Genomic DNA, 24045 nt, shown 5'->3' with positions numbered 1-24045 from the left:
ATCCGTCTCAATAGATATTAAGGTATTTTATTTAAGCTAACTGAAATCACAACAAGACTTTCTTAACGTAAGGACAAAATGTAAAATCGACGTCTAATCGAACAAATAAAAAAGTATAGCGTTACACTCTAGAGTCCTCGTAGATCCCAGACGTTAATCCTCGATTCACACGCGTATATCAGTCACACGCAATGTACAGGCACACACCTCGACGATAATTGAAAGCACTCTTCAACAGCACAGAAAGAAAGAGACAGGGATCGAATCGTTTGCTAGTCGACAAACTCAGGCAGGTTTCACAAAGGAAGTACATTATAATAAATGGAAAAATAAATACAATGCGTGTCTATACTGGTAATTATGATACAACGTTGTAAAGAGTTAATTATAAGACTGTCTGTTATCCCGTCCCGTCTCTCATTGCGACTTCCGGCACACGATCACTTCCACCACTGTGCTGATCGTCTTTGGCCCGACGACCTCGACATTCGTCAGCTCCTCCGTCTTAGATGCGCTTAAGTTCTTCGCCTCTTCTTCCTTCGAGGGCAGCACGGTAGCTGGCTTCTCGCCCTCCGACGTAGTCGCGCCTTCCTGCGGCGTGACTTTCGAGGTAGAGCGACTACCCGGTCCGCCGTTTACTAAGTACCTCAACGGCACGGACTCGGTTTTGCTTGAACCTTTCCTGAAACCCATATCGAGTATCAATATTATTATTCCAGGGCTAAAAAGACTAATAGAATCCGTTATGTATACATAAGAGCAATTTAAAAATGAAATCAAGGAATCTGCTATGAAATACAAATTCGATTACATAAAAATTGTTTTCCAAAAATTTTTAAAAATAAATTTTTGCTTTGCGATGTGCCAAACCTTTCGTCAGTGAAGATTACTAACTTTGGTATCGTCGGACAGGACCACAACTTGAAATCAGCCCCGAACATCTCACCCTCCTCGACTGTTTGCGGCAGATGGATATTGAGCGTTTCCGGCAGAAATACGGAAGTGAGCGCGCCGGCGACGCTCAGCGATCCCATCACGATCAGAGGTAAGACTCTCGAGTAGACCGCCAAATGAACGATGTAGGGGAAGGTAAGGAGGCCGATGCCGGCGATGAAAGACGCTATGCCCATCGCCTGAGACCTTAGTACAGTCGGCAGCAGCTCGCCGACGAAGACGTAGAAGACGGCGAAGGACGCAGCGATGCCGAATTTGCCGATCATCGCCAGGCTTACGGTCACCCAGACCGCGTCTGCTGCGACAAAGGTCGATGTATACAAGATGTGTCCGTGAATTGAATCTAAGTCTCGATTCTGTTGCTTATTTTGTTTAACTTCTTCTTAAATTTCTCTCATGTTCTTTTTCATAAAAATTTGAAATTTAAGTAAACATTGTGGGTTTCTGATGAGAGAAGCTGTGTGTGTATGTTCAGTATGACGGTAACTAATTTATAAGCAGGTCGAACGTTTATTCATAAACGTCGTGACGTCGGCAAGTAATTGCCTCTCACACGTTGGACGTGTGTGACAATATCATGACGAATTCAATAAGGTAATGACGTTGAGGTCGCCATGATGCAAAGGCGTGCGATTCGGCTTAATACTTTTATTCAATTTTATCCCGCGGAGATAATCGAATACGAGCGAATATCGAGATGAGCAACGTGATAAATCATCATCATCGTACATATTGTCGTCGAACTGTTAGGGGTATCATATCCGGAATTACATATCCACGTACATGTAATATATGAAATATATGCCAAAATAAACAATTAAATTTAAATATCGAAAATCATTCTTAAGTTTGGTTAGATGCGTGAAATTATTTCTGTTTATTAAATATACTCGAATCAGAAATTGACGAAGTAGTACCTTCGGGCACGAACATGCAAGACACGCAAGCAAGCCCACCCAGCATCATGGTCACGCATAGTACCCATCGCCTGCCTAATCTATCCATTGCGTACCACGTAATGAAATACGATGGAATCTCCACAATTCCTCCTACAACAAAGATACAAAGAATCTGTAAACGATTGTGCAATATACTGACTCTTTTCATTTTCCAATGTATCGTCAGAAGTGTATCACATACATATGTATGAGATCGGAATGCATTTATGATAACAATCAAGTTGATCAGTAAAAAGAAGAATGCATCCTTTACCAATGAAGAAGGCCAGATAATCGGAGACACCCAGATTAGTCGTGTTGTAGGATAGCCCGTTGTACACCACCGCGTTCGCCACCCAATCGAAAGCGAGAATGAAGAACTTCTTCCTGATGTTTGGATTTGTGATCAGGTCCATGGGCGTCGCGGACGGCGGCGGCGTTCTGTTCTCGCCCTCCACGCCGATGTTGCTGTCGGTATTTCTACCGTTACACGATATCCCTTGCCTCTTTAATATTTCTATCTGCAAATAACGTCGCTAATGACTTCATACAGCCCTTAGCCGTATTGCGAATAAATAAGGAGGATAAAATACTCCATCGTATTCGTATTCTATAAATCATTGAGCAAAAGGAATTGACGATTAAATATCAAGTGAAGTGTTACCTCCATCTTTCTGAGGAAGTTTGGGGGCACTGTTTTGCCGTTGACTTTTGCCATCTGTTGGACGATCACTTCCGCCTCGTCTATTCTATTCTTACTGAGAAGCCACCGCGGTGATTCAGGGATGATCCAATAGTAACTGAAGAGAAGAATGAAAGGCACCGATGTGGCTAACGACAGGGTATACCAGTGTCTTAACAAGTAACCCTAATAAGACAAAGTAAGAGAACGAAAGTAGTTACAATGCGATTAAAATAGTTACTGTGTTTTTAATCCCTAATCTGTTGTCACAAAAGTTGAAATTTGAGAAATTATTTGTCCCTGTGCGTGTCCATTTCGGCGACATCTGAATGCAGAATGTTTCTATTGTATTAACATGCAGCGGCCGACCACTCGTATTTGCATATGCTCGCACCATATGATACACGCTGATGGATCGCTTGCAAAATGATCCGCGTTGCACCCTCGCGTTGAATCTATTGCGAGATTCGCGAGCTGCCTCTCGCGACAACTCATCGAAGAATAACGCGAATCTCTAGCGCTATAATGCAAGTTTTGATATTTATCCGAGATTTTCTTTGAAACGGCTAGTGTGTGGTCCACCTTGCTCTTTCGGTTTTTTTTTTTTTTTTTACGAGAGACACTTACCAGCAATGCTAGAAGGGACATCGCCGAGGCGAAGAACATGCAGATCACCATCCCAGCAAATGTTCGGTATCTCGGCCCCATTAATTCGAGAGCTGCAACGAAATTTATCGTACAGATATGTTTCGCGCGCATTTCGCGTGAATGCCGATAGCTTAACATTTCTACTTAAACATCAGGTTTGCGTAGTAACGATGACTGAAAAAGATGTTCCGTTATCTCAGACTTTTCTCCTTCGTTAAACTTCCTTTAAAGTTTTCTCTTTTTTAAAACAACAATTTATTAAAAAGAATGTAAACCTGGCCAGATGTTATTGTCGTTACTGTTTATGTTATAAAAAACAAATTCGTTTACAATTCTTTTTCTTTTTTTTTTAATTATATTTTTTCGTTTAAAATGAAATAGCCTACGATCAACGTGTGACCGACGTACCAAGTATAAAAGGTATCTGATAAATGGCAGGAAAAAAGAGACCATTCACGGTCCTCAACGCCGTGTAGATCACGTAGTTTGGACTGAAGCTCGTAGCGATGGAGAATATCACTTCGAGAAACAGGATGGCGAAGAAGGCCGTCCTTCTGCCCCATTTGTCGGCGATCCAACCGAACACGACGTTGCCGAAGAGGCTACCCACGTAAAAGAATGTCGTTGACGTGGAAGGCCACCAGCTGTTGTCACATACCAGGTCTAGCTATGTGGATGTAGAACGCCATTAAACTACTTCGCCAATGTGAAATTATATGTCGACAAAAACAATCGAATAATTAAAAATAATAAACTAAAGAAAGCGCAATAAAAAATATCAAATTATTCAAGATGTCAGCATATAATTTATATTTTCGTTATCTTTACAGAAGGCATCAAATTTTTAAGATAAATTGAGATTTAATTATGTTATATAATAAAATTGAAAGTTCTTTTGGGAAAAATATATGTTTTATTAATAATAGTTCTTTGAGACGAATTGGAAGCCCACATGTATTAATAAAAATATTTTAAAGCCTGTTCGTTTATTTGTTAATTATGTTTACTTATTTAATCGAGAAGCTAGTATCAAATTGCATATCAAATTGCATATCAAAAGCAAAAACTGGAATAAAATCATTATATATAACAAACACGATAAAAAATTCTCATGTAATCGAGTGAGTGATTTCAAAAGGTCAAATATAATTAATGGTAAGAAATAATTGGCGCGAAGAAGAGATTATTCTCGCCGTATTTTTTTTGCTGCTGAAATTCATTTTTCCTACGTGAGCATATATATGTATACATATGTGTGTGTGTGTGTGTGTGTGTGTATTTTTATAACGCGTATGACATATGCAATTGCGACCGCCACGATTCTGATAAATGTGACTCCAAGATCTTACGAGAACTTGACACGTTTCATAAAGTTTACATCATGGTATAAGAATACAAGATGCTGTAATCCCAGAATGCGTAAACTCTCGTTCAAATTAATAGAAATTCTTAAACTCACCCAATTCCAAATATGAGAATTTAACTTGAACTGTACAACTGTTTGATTTAAACAATGTACAAGATTTCAGATATGCAAATGCAATACGTAGAAAATATTTAACAAATTTTGGAATACAGTTTCATTAAAATATTTAATATCGAAACTTTAAAGGATCTCTATTGTGCTTCTGCTGAAAAGATCGAGTAGAGAAATTCACAGTTTTCTGATAAAAATTGAATATAAAATATAATTGCTTATCATTGTAAATTGAATCTCGAAAAATTGTAAACATGTAAACAAATATTTGGCGCAACTTTTATGCCGCTTAGTGTTAATGTCAAATATTTTACGTTTCGCCCAATCGATATTTATCAAGAGAAGCCCGATCACAAGTTTATCGCAGAAACGCGCCAAGATTGAACGGTAAACGTCATAAAGCACCCTGTGCATCCGCAGAATGTGCGTACGCGCGGAGCTGCGCGCCGATATTAGTGAACCGGAGTGCGTGCTCGCACACGTGTGAACACACGCGTCACTCGGCCGATCGTCATTTGTTCGTCGGTCCAGCATCGGCGACAGACACACGCACGCGGGAACGCGCGCGACGAGGAATGGAATCGGTAGAGGGAGGCTGAGGAGGAGAGGGATGCCGCTGGACCAGCAACAGCGCGATGGAAGGGGCGTTTCATCTCGTTGCGTTTACGCAGGAGACTACCGACGCAAACGCGCTCGTGTTTACCGCGAGTGGGGGCACGTGCGTGTACGAGCTTTTAGCATGGAAATCGCACAGGCTCGTACGCGATGGGACGCGCGTATGCGTGCGCGTATCCGTACGCGCGCGTTCGAAGGACGCCAAGGTGTGTTGGTGAGCTTCCCACAGTGAGAGGTGTCCATCACCCTCGTTTGACAGGAGGAACACGATTTCCCCCTCGCGCCCTTTAAAGCCCCCCCGTCTCTTTCTGTCTCTTTCGTTCTTCTCTGACGATCTCGCGTGGCGAACTCGACACGAATCTAACACGCTCATACATTTGTTTGATGCAAATGACGATGATAAATATGTACATTTTATGCAATTGGATTTTACTAATATTCTAGTTAAAGAATCGAAAAGCACTGTCTTCTCAAAAAGCAGAATAGCTATGATTTTTTACCTCAGAAGACTTTGCACAGCTTTTAACAATTAATAACTAAAAAAAAAAAAACAAATTAAATAGAATAAAATCATTTATTTCAGTTTATATTTTTTTGCAAAAAGAGTGATTAATACGTAAGTCTTAAATAAATCGTCTTATTCCTTTCAATTGGTTTTAAGTTGCTACTAGAAGTTATTGACTACCAGAAGATGTGCAAGATTTTTTAGAATAAGCTTTATTTTATAAAAATAAGCTTGATTCTGTATTCATGTATTTTTGTAACTTCGGGAAATTCAGATAAATGAAGAAATGTCTTGAATTATTTTCTTTAGAGGTCTTTCTCTAATAAATGAAATAACTGCATCAAGACTTTCAAGAGGTGCAGCGTTGAAGACGGTGTCTTCTCATACTTAGAATTAAGTGAGGAGTTCCATTAATTTGAATATTTAATTAGTGTCATTAGTAAAAGCAGCATCAGGGAGTGCTGTTCCGAGTTAATAAGCATGTACGGACAAACGAAATCACAATCGAGTGCCTATTAGCCTCGACAAATAAAGTCTACCGGTGGGTGTTAATAGTTTTGACATGAAGTCTGATTTAAGCAAATTGCCACTCACGGACTTTCGAGGTCTGCGCGAAATGCGCAAAAGATAAATTGCACGGAAAGACAGGAGAGTACTGTGCCTGCTGATGATGTTATCGAGTTATTGCCAAGGGCAGTGCACGCGCCCATAAGGACACTAATAACACGCGTGTTATTTTGTTACCCTGACACACTTCGAAATCAATATTGATATGACCGCAGTGTCGTTCATTACCGCGATTGTTTGCGCCGCTCATTGCACACGTTCGATAACAAAATTAAATTTTACATTAAATCGTGACAATATTTGCGGAGCAATGCATCGAAATAACGAAAGTATTGGGCTATGAGGAAAAGAATACAAAAAAAAAAAAAACAGTTTTAAACTTTTGCATTAAGGAAGTATAATCAAAAATGCAAAATGCTTTTTTGCATTTGTTTAAAAATTATATTATATTGTAGAATATTATTGAAAGCAAAAATAATATTATATTATAATTTCAAACCGATTGATTCCATGTAATTGCTAAGAAAATAAAAGTTAGAGTTTTATATCATGACATATTATAACAGGTACATCAAACGATTAATATATTACGTTATATTACTGAAATGTTCCGATATACATAACAATTATAAATAAATAAAAATTATATGAACAGTCAGAGCAACTCTTTTCGTTCACCTTGCAAAAACATTCAACTCCATTCACAATGTATGTAGATTTTTCATATACGAGTAAAAAGCTGATAAAATCATGCTTGTGACTTAAAGATAACTTTCGATTAACTTTTGATTAAAAAAAAAAAACATGACGGAGCATTCATCTTCGTTACTAAAAAAATAATTAAAAAATTGTTACAAAGATATTAATTAAAAAACTGTTGTAAGATTTCAAGTAAGTATTGAAGTACACAATAAGAATTTAAATATTGCAGGTTAATTGTCTGACTGATTATTCAATTAAACCTGTTTTCATCAATGTAGATTAATTTCTTGGTTTAATTTACTTTGAATCTTTTTCTAAAAATTAGTTTAATTGGACAGTTAGGTTCGATATTTTTAACGGCAAAACTAAGAATATGCATAAACAGTGTGTAAAATCTTATTAACGGTTAATAGAAGAGATATTTCATTAATTTTATTTTACACAGTTAAAACCAATAGTGATCTTGTGGAATCCAAATGACCCATCACGCGAATAACTGTGACACCGTGCGTGTCCCCGATTTCAGCTCAATTTTCTATGTGTTTCCGTCACGTAATGTAATCTTAACTGGCACTGTGCCCGTCTCAAAAACTCTAATAAGTGATATCTATTTTATTTTCGTCGAGTTCAGCGGAAACATGCCTTTTCGTAACACCCTTCTTGACACCACTCAAAAGCTTTTACACGCTTTGCGATATTCACCTAGGACTGCACCAGTTTCATCTACGTGCTTGGGTATCTACGCGCTCCGGATTTGCGCAGACACATGACGCAAAGAGCCATCGAGGCAAATCCTGTCCTTCCGTTTTCCGTTCTTAATCACTATCACTTTCTACCGTATGTAGCCATACGCTGACACTCTAGTCACCCCTTTATCGTTTATACATCGTTCGTTTCGTCACAAAAAAAGTCACGCTGCCCCTCTGCCGCGACGCGAATTATAACACGCTGTCGATACATATGTACACTTATTATGAAACAGCTAATTAAATAAATTTATTGCAGGATATTTCTAATTACAATCGTTATCCTCGTTATTGATTTAAGATAGATAATTCACACACTTCAGACAACTGACGCAACAGGAAGACTCAGAGCTTCTATTTATAGTTTGAATGTCAATCTAAAGTCAGTACATTTTTAAACATTTTTGCGTGTCCATGCATATTCATCTATTCATTAAGCTGCTTGTTGGCCTGCGTAATATTTGAACATAATAGAATGACGGCATCCTACGGAGCTTGCGGTAGAACAAGAAAGAATAATCACATAAAATATATTTATTCTACATAGCCACGTGTTGCAACAACAAGTCAATTAGAAATGCTTTCTAAGATTTATATTTTTATTCTAAGAGAATTAGCTATGATTTATAGTAGAATTTAGCTATGTAATGGCGATGAGGCATAAGAAATTTGCTCTCCATGCCAAAGATTCGAATTTAAATCCACCCAGAACAATATCAATCTAAGTAGGTTTTTAATCAATTTAGAAAGCAATCGCCACCTCTCGAAAGACAAAGGCAAACGATCGAGAGTAACTCTACCCAGGAGAGTCTCTTCTAATAAAAATAAATCGTTCGGAACCGACAAAATTAAAACTGTTTCATATGTCTACGGAGATATGTACTTACACGCTGATAAGTGTATGGCACGCGAGGAAGAAGAATGTTTATTTATTTTGTGCATTAGCACATGAAAAAAGGATCTCGATAAAGTATCTAAAAATTTAGCTAGATACAAGTTTGAAAATAATTTTGATGGACCATCAAAATAATTTAAAAGAAAGTTCAAGCATGATGAGACGCATTGCAAAAAATTTTGACATTCCAGTTTGAGCATCTTTCATAACTATTTTAATGGTCTAGCATAATTATTTTCTGAATTCAGAAGCCTAAATTTTTAGGTTCTTTAATAAAATCGTTTTTTTTTCGTTCGATAAAAATTATTATCATTATAATATCAATTATCATGATTTCCTGGCTTGAATCCCGAAAGTGGTTGCGTCAAATAATAATGCTAATGATTTAATTGTAATTATACGAATGTCGTAGTGTTTGAAAGACAAAGAGAACTATGAATACACAAACAGATGTAGCTTAGATTAGACATTAAAGACAAAAGGGCGAAATATGAATACAAATTGTTTTTGCACGCGAAATAAATTAGATCCGGGCAGGAAGTAGTGACTATGCGGCATATTTGTCTTCGGCTAGGCTGCTTGTCGACACGGAAAAGACAATGACCTGTTCCACGGTCTCGTGCGGCGTGGTGTCATTAAGAGCGAAGCTCCTAAATCGAGCACAATAAATCATCGGATTGGAAATGAAGTATACAATCGCGACCGCCCACGCACGCTTTGTTACTGATCAGCGTTTCCCCCCCCCCTCTCTCTCTCTCTCTCTCTCTCTCTCTCTCTTCGTTAACGCATACGTCCGCGGAAAAAATACTTATCTAGTTGATCAAAAGAATAATTTCAATGTTTCGTAACGAGTTGATGTGACACGTGCGATATTAATTATAGCAAGCGTGCGCGTTATATAAATCAGATAATTTCAATATAAATAAAACTTTAAAAGTAAAATGTACGAGTATCGTTGCTTATTGATATTGGTGTCTCAGCTATCTTCGAGAATAAAAATTACGTTACAGAAATGTTTTGTACATTTTGCAAAAAGCGCTGTTAAATTTAATGTAACGTAACGGAAGCAAATTTCAAGCAGGTACATTAAAAACATTTAATGTTGTCAAAGTGCACATGTACACAGTACACTCTTCCGTAATAGATGCATTAAATTTAACTTGTAATTAAAAGTACATTAAATCTCATGACATTTTTAACAACGTCTTTCGACAAACGATAAAAATTTTATGTAAGAACGCGAAATCAGCGACTTGCGAGGCACGAAGAAGACGCGGAGAAGAGAAGGGGAGGACAGAGAAGAGAAAGAGAAACGGAAGCTGGTAACGTTGAATCCGGCAGCAACCAAGTACGTAGGAACATATACCCTCTGCATGAAGAGAGCTGGCGAGTTTGTGCGAGGCGTTTGATGTGACATATCACATGACCGGATGCGGGGGTAGGTAAATTGGTCGTCAATTGCTGACGCCACCAGAGCTGCAACCTATCGGCCAGTCACTCGGTCGCTCATCAACCTTGTTCACCTGTTGACGATTCTCGTTGCTGGAATTCTCGGCCCTCGGACGAAATCTTAGAAATCGGCCGCGTCAACGCGAAACGCGCTGCGTCACCTCTCGCAATTTCGGGGAACGTATGATGAATTGTTCATCGCGCCAACGATGTTGATGGATCGATCTATCGTCACGGTCGCTCCGTTCGAGATTATATAGATTTTTAACCGCTGCTTGCGGTGCAATTAATTCATATTCAGCAATTCGTTTACGCAGTAACTTTGACGAAAAAAAAAATCAGAAGCGACAAGAGAGGCACATTAATTTCAATAATAATTTAATTCGCTAACTCGATAATGGTGTAGCGAAACGTGACGCGCATACAAATCAACGAGATTTATTTCCCACGTTTATCGCATTAAACTAAATCCCCGTGCAAAAGGGAGCTAAATTCGGCTGTTGTATTTCACGTCAGTTAAATAAATTTTGCGGATGATTAATTGAAAGAACGGAAATGCAATGGCGGTAATTCATATAATCGCGGAGGTCGCACTGAATAAAAACGACCCGGGCCGTGCAAACACCGGCGAGCGGACGGAACAAAATACATGATGAACGTGTAAAACAATACACGATATCGCGTGAAGCACTGACAGGCTTAGCGTCGAGCTTATCAGATATTTTGAGAAACGCGCGAGGAGTATGCGATAATTCTGATTTATCAGAATGTAACTGATAAACGCCATAAACGAAAATTCGCAGAGATCCGTAACCAGATACGTAAAATAAATATTTTGCTCTATCCGCAATTTCGCAGCACATAAACGTAAGCTTTCTCCTTGAAAAAGCTCATTTCCCACGTTTTGCTAACGTGTTGCGTATTGTTTGCGTTATTGTGAAACTTTAGCTCGCTGTTACAATTTTATGGTTTGTCGCGTGTGTCAATTGCCTCACTACGATGCCCGCTATGAGATTAGAGTCCACTCAGCGCAGCAAAGTCGGTGTGGAATCGAATAGAAGAATAAATGAAGAAGAAAAAACGCCTCTAGATCTTCGACCCCGAGCGCATCGCGATTCCCATTACGCCAGCAGCTCACTGCGTTTTGTCTAATTGTGGCAATTTAATAATGTCTTAATGAACACTTACGACCGCTGGCCATGTGATCGCGAAGTTTATCCGCCGGCCCAGTTGTTTTCTTCAGTATTCAAATACGGAAAATTGTCACGAGTTCTTTTGGAAACGCGATACGCGCTGTTGACTTGATGCGAACGTGGACACGTGTAGCCTTCTCAGGAAATTGTGCAAAACTAAAGTATTGTATAAAATCGCAAACGCAAAATATCGATGACAAGTTACGGAAATTAAAAAATCAACCACGTTCCACTTATATTTAGTGTCTCTGTATGTATAACCCCCATCTTTGAATTCGGAAAAAGATTTGAGAAACATACATTAGCTTTACATTATCTCGAAAGTCATTTCATGTTAAATCGAGAATTTAATCTCTAATATATCTAATAATATAAATGTTTATGAACGGTAACGAAAATATCGTGCGAGTTAGATAATGGATCCTCGTCACAGACAGAGAATGCGACGAGTCATCTAGAGATAGACTCTTCACAATATTAATTTTACGCCTTCTTAAGCTTGCATTATTAAGAAAATTGTTTCACACATATTTATTTTCAAATTTATTTTAATTGATACGTCTCGTTTTGGTTTCCTTCGTTTTTTTTTTTTAATCTTTAGTTATTTATTCTCTTCGAAATGCTTTCATCTACAAGTGTATAATACGCTGATGGCAATTTGGATACTTTACAAGAGGGTGATAGAAATCGTGACGCGAGGTGTGATGGACACGCCGGGAATTCGTGTCTCAACATTTGGCTATTTTGTTCCACGGGATCGCGCTTAATCGGAACTAATCACGTGCAATCCGCGCTGCACGATTTAATCCGTTCGCGCCAATCATACTTGTCATCGCCGGCAAATACTTCATGGAAAGCAAAATCGTCCGTGCAAGAAGACACGTAACTTCATTCCGCGAATGGGACTACAGAAAACTCGCCGTAATATGGCATCGTTGGTGAACAAACGTCGAGACACTATGAAGCCAAAGGCCAAGGCGATGTGGGTGAAATCCGATGCTATGCGGGGAAGAAATTTTTGCCAGCCACGATTAAGACGTTGTTGAAATATTAAACAAACCGTCAAAACATGCTTCGCACTAGGAAACTAGATGTGCATTTATATAATTCAGACAATTCTTATTTTTCGAGAATTGATCCGTAATTGGTACCCAGAATGTCTGACCCACGTGAATCACGTTATTAAAATATATAAAACAGTAATTAGAATCGAATAAAGTTGATTGTAATGTGTTCCTCATGATCGTGATTGTAATTTTTTATATAATATTTTCGACATTTTCCAAGTAAAAATATGAATTTTTCTCTTAATTCAGCGTTAGCTTTTTATTTTATGCTGTTATCTACTCATGCATAAAAATGATGTTTTCTCCATTTGCGAAAAGAGAGCCTGATTCTGCTTTGAGAATAGATAGCAAGAAGCCAGTATCAATGATTAATAAGTCAAATTTAATTTTTATTCATTAATCTATTATTTATTAGATATAAATAAATTATTGTGAATGGAATAATTTCAATTTTACGAATGATCTAAAAGTCGGCATTAAGTATTCTATATCGTTCTAATGACGATGTAACTACGTTTCATTTTGCAGATTTTTTTATGATATCTAGAAGGACACGAATACATTAAGCGACTCGTAAAGACAAAATAACATCATTTGCAAGAATTTAAAATTCTTCACGACGCATTATATTACATAACAAAACGTAACAATAGAGACATAATCATTAGCAGTTAAATACGCAGGAAACTGGAAAATGGAAAGCGCAGAGTATATTTTAATTGTCTTTTAATTGAAATGCATCATTAAAAAGAAGTTAAATATTTTGAAAATTTAGATTTATGCATCTTCACATGGATGTGCCTGAAAAGAGAGAGGTTCAAACCTTCTCTCGAAATTTTAAAAATTATTTGTGCAACACAAGAATGCCTGATGGCACGGTTGATGTGTCGGATGTGATATCAATTCACAGAGACATTATTGTGAATCCTAAAGATACGTTTAAACGCTTTGGAAAAAACAATCATCTTACGATTAATTTTGTAAATTTTATGAATAATTTTTGCATTATTTATTATGTCTCCTTTCCCTTTTATTTACAGAATACTCATTATGAAAAACTTTATTCCTCTAATAAGAGTAACTTTAGCTTAATATCACATTTCTAATATGTAATAATGTTTTTTTTTATATAAGAAGTCTTTCTGCGTTTCTTTCTAAACTTTTTAAATTTGTTTCCTAGGAAAATAAATGTAAGTATTTTGTATGTAATAATAACAATAGCAGTATTCAAAAACTACACATTTTTTAAAGGGATGCTGGCGATAGGTCTGTTTCACCGGTCAAATACTACTGTTTCCAGACACAAAAATCTTTTTATTGATTATTACTTATAATTTACTCGATTTCCACGATTAAAGTACGGCAGCAACTTTGAAAATGTGTGCGCATATGTATGTGGTTTAGTAAAAATATGTTGATATTTACTATTAAATCAACATCGCATGCACATACAAATCAATACGGTCAGTAAAATTATTATCACCAACATTCCCTTCATAACTGGTATTTCGCCTACACTTTCTTCAGGAGGAAAGTAAAAGTGATTATATGATTTATAAAACTTAATAATTTTCTCATTTAAAATAAGGAATAAGATGATGTTCAAGCTGTAAAATAATTATAAAAAGCCAAATTGTTAAACGCTATTTAACAGAATTGATAAATCCTTTCCCTCGCCCTTCCCAAAAAATCTTGTATACGCCCCTGTATCTCCCATATTAAAAACTATTACAATTATTTGTAAAATAATTGAATGTCTTCTAATGGCGACAGTTACAAACAGAATTTCCTCTACTGAGCTGCCCAAACAATCTGTAAGAACTGCGATTGCCCACTCGCAATCAGTGTAATACGTGAGTGTCTCAAGTGCCTCATTACGACTCAAACAGTCATCCCGGCACGTCGGCGAACGATACGCGGTCTTTTTCGGTGAAAGAGAAAAAGTCGAGTTTACCTCGGTCACGAGGGTGCTGTCGTAGTCCCTGGTGTCGTAGTTCCATCCGTACCGGCACTCGACGACCGGCCAGTCGGGGCTACTGACCGGCGGCGATGGCAATCGGGTCGACAGTGAGTCAAACGACGGAGACGTGGTCAATGACGGGCTGTCGGTGGTGTTGGACAGATCGGCGCCTTTGAGCCACGAATCAATTATCTCCGTATAATTCACGTTGTACATCTGACACTTGGAATAAACCCTTCTGCCATCGGACTTGATCTGGTAGGGTAATGAGAGCGCCTTCCTCTCCTCCAACGACATCAGATCCGTCAGATTTTCCAATTCCGGTACCTTGCACCAGTGCTCTGGCGAGGCACTCACGAACACCTATCTCGAAATCGCGAGTCTTAATTAAGATTAATTATTCGGACCTGTGCATTATTTTTGCATTTGACTTTTATTATTTTTTTAATAATATTAACTTACAATTAGTAATTCAATATTTTCGTTACAGATTCGATTTTTTTTTAGTAACTTACGCGAAAATCAGTATGTTTAATCCTTTCAATATTCCATAAATTTGAATATAAATATTTTAAATTCATTTATCTGCTTTCATTCATTTATCTGCTATATTTGATCAAGCTAAAATCATCGCAAAATTTCTCTCAAACTCATTATTAATTTTTTATATATTTGGGAAAAAACCGTGTATATAATTTAATATTAATGTTACCCTTGCGAAAAAATACACTCCATTATGCATTGACGGATCGAGATGACACTCAAATTGAGTATTAACTCCCAAATAAACCACCAACTTGAAGATTAACACTCAATTCGAGTGTCATTTTGGACCGTCAACACCTAGTTGAGTGCATCTTTATGAAAAGGTAATCATACAGATATACCAAAAAAAAGTTGTTAAATTGATTAAATTTAACTGCAGTTTGAGCATATTTAATTTAATTACGTAACTATTTGAGCTAAAAGAATTTAATCAAGTTAACAACTTTTTTTGTGTACGGTTAATTCCACTTTTAATAAAAATATCTACACATTTTATTTATTAGCAATTTGCAAATTCGTTTTAGAAAATAAGAATATATAAATTTTACGTTACATAAATTAAAAATAAAATTTACAAGATTCTACTGTCTTTGGTGTCTGAAAACACTACGTATAATCACCATCTCGACAACGATCTCCAAACCTAAGGACACTGAAGCAGATCTCTGAAGCAACATCAGACAACGTGCTTACTTGTGAGAAGGCCAAGAAGGCGGCCGGCAGGGTGGCGGGTATGCACAACAAGTAGTACATGATGTTCTGGTATCGGCCCTTCTCGCCCACATGTACCAGCACCTCGTCGAAGTCGATCGAGCTCATCTTTTCGGCGATGCCGTGATTCTGTCGTGTCTCAACAGTTTGACCACGACGATGTGGACGACGACCACCACAGAGACGACGGCGGCGGCGGCGATCGTGCACGATGCGACGGTGGCGTGGTACACCTTCGAATTACACGGCATGACCACCGTCGCTCATCCTCGAAGGCAGCCACGCCGAATTACAAACGCACGTTTCTCGCCCCCTTCGTCCGAGACCGCGTACGGAGGAAATTTCCTCCTCCTTGGTGCTGCCTACCCTCCCTCGTCTCCTCCACCCCCGCCCCCTCCTCCTCCTCCTTCTCCTCTTCCTCTTTTTTCTCCTCGTCCTCCTCGTCCGCCCCCTCGTCCTCCTGCTGTCCCGCTGCTCCTTCCGATGTATCCCCGAGCGTACCGAATTGAACTTTTTCGAGAACGACGGGCTTTCCACGATTCGGGCGCGTGCTACAACGCGCGTCTCACCACTGGATATACTGGGCTCAAGGTCGCGCACGGTACCACCAAGATCACCATTACCGTTGAATCTAACGAGTCGCGGTCGACTGGATCCGAGATGCCGATCTGGCTGCAATGAACACGTTGCACTTCATGTCTCATCTCGCACGAATCTTATCAATTCTGATCAACACCAACAAAGCTGCTCTGTCGTTCGAGAGCTCACCGAAAGCATATCAAGTCAATCGCGAACGTCGATCGGTCTAATCCTCAATCGCGACGACTCGAAGATGAAAGGAAGGAAAGTGATTGGTTGAGTGGAGTCTGATCCCAATCGACCCTTTTCCACTTGCTCCTGGCCTGGATGATGGCGCTCTCACCACTGTCTCAAGAGGATCGAGTTAGTCTCTGCTTTTCGGCAACCCTCCCGTGAGGATGATCGCTTTGTGACTGTTCACCACGTCTTATCGCGGTAATAAGGGATTATCTCGAACGATCCTGACGAGAGCAGTCTCGAGTGTCATCGAAAGCGCACTCTCGCGATTTAAATCCTACGAATCGATTACGCAAACTTCTTTCACTCAAGATTCGATTCACTCGTTGCGGTGATCATTCACTCCTGTTTACGGAAGTGTCCGATTGACTCGCCGTTTCTCTCTCTCTCTCTTTTTGTTAGCATGCATGCGTTTATTAACGAACACGCGTTCTCCTGCACTTGACGTAGCTCGCCGCAATTGAACACTCCTCGACACCGCTCGCGGCTCACTCGCGACAACGCAGCGGCTCCTCGTTTCGCGGCTCGAGGGACCGTCCCTTCATCCTCGTTCACGCACCGCGTCCGCCCACTACGTCACGATCGCGATCACGAGCGCGTAGATCCCGCGTGGATCCGGCTGTTGCGGGCAGCGTTGACGTTCGTCGTCCTCGCGATAGAGCGGCTCATACGCCGCGGACATCGCGGCCACGACGATCAGCCATTGCCGGAGAAGACCTTCTCTCTTCTAATCCTCCCGAACATCATCTTCGTCGGAGTCTCTCCACCTCCTCTCTCGACCGATCGAGAATCGCCGCCGTCGCTGCAGTCTCGTCCGCTTCGCTGCTTCTCCGTTCTTCTCTCTCTCTCTCCCTCTCTCCCTCTTTCTGCAAACGAAATTCCCTTCGTAGCTGATGCTATATTGTCCATCGCAAGTACTCCGCTGTTTGTTAGCTTCCGCGTGCGACGCGCGCGATCACGAACGGCCTCGGACATAGCGCCAGCGAATTTGACGTAAGAATCGATTCCGCGTCTCTCCGTCGGTCGAGGAAATACATTATATTTAATTTTAAAAAATGACTTTGCCTAAACAACTAAACATGAGACGCAAATTTGTCTCCTGGAGAGAAATTTACTATCTATTTTTTCCTCGAGAGAAAACGATGAAATCTTTCATTGATAAAATCTACACAAGTTTCGTAGACATTTATCGCAGTTACAGAAATATAATTCCTATCGTTTATGTACAATGCCGGAATTTTTGTAGAATTCGTTATCCATGATATTCATGCCTTTTATTCTTTATAAGTGTCCACTTTTTACTTACCAACCATTCTAACTTTCGTGAGCCCTACTTTTGAGAGCTTTAAATCTGTAGCGCGACTTTATACTCGCAATTATTGAAATGTTTAAATCTGACTTTCAAAATTTTAATCTTTCATCCGTTATATACATATATACATACATCTTTTTCGCGTGTTAGTATATGCAGGATAAATTTAATTTTAATTAATTATTCAAACACGAGCAAATATTCAACAGACATTACGGGTGTATGTAATTGTCCCGAACTTTTTTTTCTCCAACTACTCTTTTATCTAAAATAATTTCTTGAAATAAATTTTTGTATAGATAAATAAGTAGTAAAAAAAAATATTTAAATGAAAACGTGTACGGTGTTACACTTTTTTTATTTGTATCTATATTCGATTGTAGTGCAGATAAATGTCTATAAAATTTGCGCTTCATACATAAATTGATTGAACTTATAAATTTGCTTCGGCCATCGTTGTCACGATCACGGTCATTGATAAAGTATTTGCGAAGGCGAACACGTGTTAATAAGAATTGTAAATAATTATGGGTATCAGTGATGTGATCAAAAACGGATTTATGCCTTTCAACAAAAGCATTTTCTTTTATGCTCATAGAGTTTGTTGTGCTATTTTCAATTGTTCCCTTTATTATTAGAACGTTCAAATGCAAATCTCACTTGCGCGTCGTAAGAAGAATCGCGTTCTTACAGCCTTTATTGTTCCCCTCGAATTTTCTTTTCAAGAGTGAGAATATATTTCATCTTTTTTACAAAATATACTTTCAAATATAATGTCAAAAGAAAACGACAGATTTTTAAATTAAATTCAATTTGAAGCTGATTATCATTGAAACGAGTTTATAGCTGTAATGTGGAATGATATTTATAAGCATATAAGCCCATAAGTCGTTTCCATAATCATTAATTAAAATTTATTGAGATTTATAAATGAATCTCTGTTTAGATAACTCGAATTAAAATGCTCGTGGGAATGGTTTAGCATAAATTATTCTAATACGCAAATACATTCTTCTGGAAGGTGAAATATCAAACATAATGATCGTACGATAGCTAGAATAAGGAAATGCTTGTTGCAGCTATAAGTAGTTTTGTCTGTCTGCGAAAACACGTTTCCAGCGAGAATAATAACACAATGTTTCAAATTTACGTCATCTGATAGTGGCTACGATAAATAAGAAGAAAAAAATTAATACACTTCGTAGTACGTATGCAAATTAAGATCATCCGGAGAGATTGCAGGCAAATTAAATCGCTGTACAATTTTCTATTTTCCGTAAATACAAAAATCTCTGATATGCATGCGATGTCGTTTATGCGTCGTCTGCGTACGTGAAATGTGTGATGTGCTTTTCCACTAGCTAAAACGCTAGTAAAGAAACTGTCTATACGTATATATCAAGATTTAATATATGTGCGTTACATCTCGCAAATTATCGTCTATTATTTTTTAATACTAGGATGCGTCATGTTGCATCATTTTACCTGCCTTTATGATGCATCATTTTACCTGCTATATACTGCAATGCCTACCATATTTCCGAATACGCAAAATAAAACATTTACTACATCTCTAAATATCTCTAAATGTTTCTAAATGTCTTAATGGATCTTAATAATATATATATATATATATATTTTTTTTTAAATAATATAAATTTATTATATGTATTTAATTTTCTGTATGCAAAAAGTGCTCGGGCATTTACGTTTTATTTTTCGCCTAAAGATTGACTTCAGAAACGGTGGATATTTAAGGCAGCGAAACGTAGCAAAATTAAATAATCGCACATGCAAGTTATGGCTAGATAAGACCGTTAATGGCATACCCACGTGCTTGATAAATTAATATCGTCACGAAATCGTCGATAATCAAGCTTGTAGCGCATGCCTATTTTCTTCTCAAAGAAGTCTTTTCTCAAACGATGATAAGGACACGCGCAGATTTAAAATGTTGCCAAGAGTTTATTTGCTGTCTTATGGAAACGACCTATCAGGGTTTTGTTAAAATGTGGCGTGATGTGGTCGGTTAAGATGTGCAAGCAATATGAGGAAGTTTCGGTGATACGGAATGTTGATATTTACTATTTTGTCTGCCAGAATTACCAGTTTTATAATCAAACTGATAATGCATTTTTTGCATAAAAAAATGCGTATTTGTAGAATTTATTGTGGTTGGCGTTAAGCTTTGATAATGATGTGTATGTACCTGCTAAACTTAGTTCATCAACTTAGTATATTTGATTGTCATTGTCATAATATTTGTCGTATCACGAGTAAATGTTATAAACTTCAAATAAACTGCGAGCGTTATAACGCAATTAATCTTTGATGTTAATCTTTGGAATGAATATTTACAACAGTAAATGCATCTGCTTTGCTCTTTAATAAATCAAATTCGTATATTTCGTTAGCCTCAACCAAAACAAAATCTCTTAGCCATAAAATCACGTATCAAGCTCGTGTGTGTATGTGTGTGTGTGTGTGTGTGTGTGTGTGTGTGTGTGTAAAGCAAAAGGAAAGGTTTAAAAGCTCCAAGAAACGAGCAATTCTGACGTGAGGTGTTTAAAAAGAAAAAAATTATATTTTTAAAAAAGTGAAATCTCTTAGAATTTGGATCAAGATGAAACATGTGAAATTAATTTATAATTAGCAACTTTCAGTAGTAATTCACAGTAATGTCTTATTGAAATGTTCATTTCGATTATTATCATAATAAATTTTAATCAATTTAATAATTTATTGTCAATACAATAATCAATAATAATTTTATAATATAATTTAATTAATTACTACAAATATTGTTTACAAAATAAAATAATTGTGTTTGAAAAAAAGGAAGAAAATAAATAACAAAATAAATTAAAAATAATTCTCATTTACTACGCCCCCGTAGCCTATTCAAATCCTAATTAGCAACTGGTTTCATCCACCTGCAATTGCAAGTCTCGTTAAAACCACAAAAAATTTTTTTCTATTTAGCCTGCCAGCCTGGCACTGACGTCAGGTAACCCTAGATCTCGGGGCACATGCGGTTCGCGAGCGCACAGTCGTGCCTCTCTCATTGTTCGTTACAATTACGAGTGACGTCACGGGTGCAAACAATGTCATTCCGCTTCGCACGCCTTCGCATTCTACCCATCCCTCTCTTTCTTTCCTGAGTGCGATCTCCCGCTCATCCTCCCCGCCGTTTCATCTGCGCGTTCGCGAAGCACGCGAATCCGTGCGCCTACGCGTCTCTTCTTAGGTTCGTGTCGTTCCCGATATAGGACATTTGCAATTTTAGTAAGTAGCCAATTTTTTGCAATTTTATGTAAGCAGCTCGTGTTTCTTGTTTTCCTTTTTGCGATTATCTTCTTCTTCAATAAAAATTATGTTCTTTTTATTTTGCATGATTTAGAAAAATTAATAAATTTTCTACGAATTAAGTAAATAATGTCTTTTTATATATTCACATAAAAGTTTAATTTTTAATCAAACAAACTGTCGTTATTGATCTTGTAAATCGTGCAACATGATCTTGAATTAAATTTTTCTAATTTTATTCTCAGGAAATATTACGAGAAAATAATTAAAAATTAGAAATGAGGTTAGTAAGAGACAGCGCGGGTATAAATGCGCAATCACAAATATTAATATTATACAAATTATTTATTCATTCTAAAATACAAAACGAACGTTTCAACTCATTTTGGAGTCATCATCGGCGTATTAAAGTCTTGAGAAGTTAACCACAATAATACGAAAGTAAATATAAAGTTAAAAAAAGATTAAGAAATTAAATCTTTCTAATTTCAATTTCTAATTATTTAAATTTCGAGAGTCCTAAACTAATTTAATTAAGAAAATAATTGTCATTTAAAAATAAAATCTTTTCACAAAGACGTTATTACTAAATAAATTTTTAATAATGATAGTTATTAAAAATTAATTGTTTAATTACAGTCACTTAAGAAAAAAAAATTGTTTACTTCATAGAAGTTGTTTACTTTCATTAAATGCTTCCCTCTATGCGATAGAAGATGCTGAACTTTCACATTAACTTAATGAATGTACGAATCTTGCGTTATGTTTTAGTCATGAAGGAAATGTATAAAGAAATATTAACTATGCTATCCTTTATTTTGTAAAATTTTATATGTTATCACAACAAATATAAAGAAATCAACTAACATTGTTTGCATCATGACGTCACTAATTTTTTTTCTTAATATTCTAAAAAATTATAATAAAGAATTATAAGATGAATTTTTGGTATCATTATTACGCAGCAAGTATCAGATAAAAATTCCTACGACGTTTCTTTAGTGTCAATGACATCGCTGGAAAATCCCGACAATTACGCATCTTTAAAATCAATTTGAAGAGATGCTCATATATACTTTTGCACCTGGCAAAATTAAGGATGTGGTCATCTCTATTTCGACGATAGTATAATAGCTGCGCCTGATAAGAGAAATGATGGCGGATGACGTGCCTCACTATGACGTGGATTCTCTGACGCGGTCAACTGATTTCGATTCAACATGTCGCAAAATACAGACACAAGTCCAAACTAATCGAACATGTCGCAAAATAGATACGATCCATATCACCGGAAGAACTTTATCAATAGTATTTCCTTGACGAAGCTATATGAATTGTGTTTTCACGAAATGCTACATCACAGATTCACATTGCATGTTTACTATTCGATTAGAAATGATGATTGAATTTGCCTATCAATTATTACGCCAATAAATGCAAATTTATACATGAGATGTGTTTCTACATTTCATTTAGCTTCATTTTAATTCGCAAAAGATGATTTAATAAATTATCAAAATGTAATCGTATGGAATTTTTACGAATCAATGATTCTCATATTGGATTAATTTCAATTAGTTATCAAATTCTGAAATAATCTGTAATCAACATGACATGTTTCTGTTTACCTTAATCATACTTAGAACTAAAGATAACTTAATTAAGCAGCATGAAGAAATAAGTGTTTCATTTTTAAATTTGTATTAAATAAGTTTACGTAAAAAGACACGTAAACTTCCAGGCGCATCGATCTTAAAGAACGATCACCTGTTCGATCTTACCGATATCGATCTCACGCTCAGCGGCTTCCTACCGCTTCCTACCGAAGGATCAAAGAAAGCTCGATGAAACGCGCGCGTCCGGCCGCCGCTTCCTCTGCGCTGCGCTGATTGAAATGCGACAGCGCGTAGATGGGGGCTGATGACGAGGACGATGACGATGCACTCTCACTTGGGTGGACCACCTCGGTGACCAGCTGAGGGACTCGTGGATCGCTTTTGCCTTCCTTGGCGAACCCGCACGTACACACAAGAGCGCCCAAGGCGTCACTGTATAAGCCCCCGATCAGCGCTCGCTCGCAAGCACGCAAGTACGTATGTACGTATGTTCACGCAGCGAGAGACACAAACGTATGCACGCACCCACGCACGCACACGTACGCTCACTTAACGCGGCACTCGGAAGTTCGGTGGAAGCCACGAACACTCTTCAGCGAATCAATCGAATCACTGCACCGCCCAGCATCCGGTCACCTCCGTTCTGCCATGACGATGTGTATTAAGCGCGATTTGCGTTACGAAATAACGCGGCTTCACGACGCTCGTCTTGGATCGGCCACCGCGCGAGTCGTCATCCCCCGCGCGCACCACCGATGCGGGACGCCCAGCGGGAGAAGAGGCGCGAGAAGACGATATCCCTAAAATCTGGGACGGATTGCAGATTTCCTGATGCCTTTTCGAGGAAATGTTTTAGAACGTCGTTCGTTGGGCTCGCACCCCTTTTATCTCTATCATTTGTTTTTCTATCTTCTTCTCTCGTTATCCCCCCCCCCTTTTTGCGTTCTCAGTTTACTTTCTAGCAGTGTCTTCTTCGACTCTCGCTCGACTTCCCTCTTTCTCTTTTTTTCTCTTTCTTATTATCGCTCCTTTCTATATGTCGCTTACCCTTCTCCCTCGAGTTCCTCTTTTTTCTCACCCTGTCTTTCTTTGTTTCGCTCACGCTCTGTACGTCTCACTCCCTGATAAGAAACGCACAACTACCTAGTGCCAGAAGGAGCAAGTAGCCTCCATCGCGAAATGGAACTGAGGCTACCATGTAGATGCAAGGGGTCCGTGCGTTATACCGTCCTCGTATCTATCATTTCGAGGCTCCCCTCGAGGTCCCCCCTCTGTCGCCACCGCGAATCTGATCGCTCGATCTCCCTCGATCGATCGTAGGAGTCTCTCGAGCCTTCTCG

General features: G+C 38.1%; 1 protein-coding gene across 4 annotated transcripts; it reads right to left on the bottom strand.

The window, feature by feature from the left end:
- Nucleotides 1-9: 9 nt before the first annotated feature.
- On the bottom strand, nucleotides 10-23925 carry LOC105200021 (organic cation transporter 1). Of its 4 annotated transcripts, none has more exons than XM_026132592.2 (10): nucleotides 22871-23922; nucleotides 15638-17337; nucleotides 14393-14780; nucleotides 3631-3889; nucleotides 3202-3293; nucleotides 2557-2760; nucleotides 2167-2413; nucleotides 1872-2003; nucleotides 895-1249; nucleotides 10-682 (listed from the first exon to the last, which is right to left on the bottom strand). In XM_026132592.2, the coding sequence occupies exons 3-10, from the start codon at nucleotides 14693-14695 to the stop codon at nucleotides 418-420; spliced, it is 1857 nt and encodes a 618-aa protein (XP_025988377.1). In that variant the 5' UTR covers nucleotides 14696-14780; nucleotides 15638-17337; nucleotides 22871-23922; the 3' UTR covers nucleotides 10-417. The 4 variants fall into 4 exon arrangements, with proteins under 4 accessions (XP_025988377.1, XP_011165690.1, XP_011165688.1 ...); XM_039448952.1 differs by having other exon boundaries at nucleotides 418-682; nucleotides 14393-14761; nucleotides 22871-23925; XM_011167388.3 differs by lacking the exon at nucleotides 22871-23922 and having other exon boundaries at nucleotides 14393-14765; nucleotides 15638-15772.
- Nucleotides 23926-24045: the final 120 nt, after the last annotated feature.

The sequence above is a fragment of the Solenopsis invicta genome, chromosome 5, assembly GCF_016802725.1.
Source record: "Solenopsis invicta isolate M01_SB chromosome 5, UNIL_Sinv_3.0, whole genome shotgun sequence".
Lineage (NCBI taxonomy): Eukaryota > Metazoa > Arthropoda > Insecta > Hymenoptera > Formicidae > Solenopsis > Solenopsis invicta.
Note: the sequence above shows the minus strand (reverse complement) of the source record. Positions and strands in the feature narration are given on the sequence as shown.

Coding starts and splice junctions, on each gene's coding strand:
- LOC105200021 (XM_039448952.1), bottom strand. CDS start 15,763: ATGAGCTCGATCGACTTCGACGAGGTGCTGGTACATGTGGGCGAGAAG. Junction 2,414..2,556: donor ACTTCCTCAGAAAGATGGAG/GTAACACTTCAC, acceptor CGTTATTTGCAG/ATAGAAATATTAAAGAGGCA. Junction 2,004..2,166: donor TTATCTGGCCTTCTTCATTG/GTAAAGGATGCA, acceptor TCTTTGTTGTAG/GAGGAATTGTGGAGATTCCA.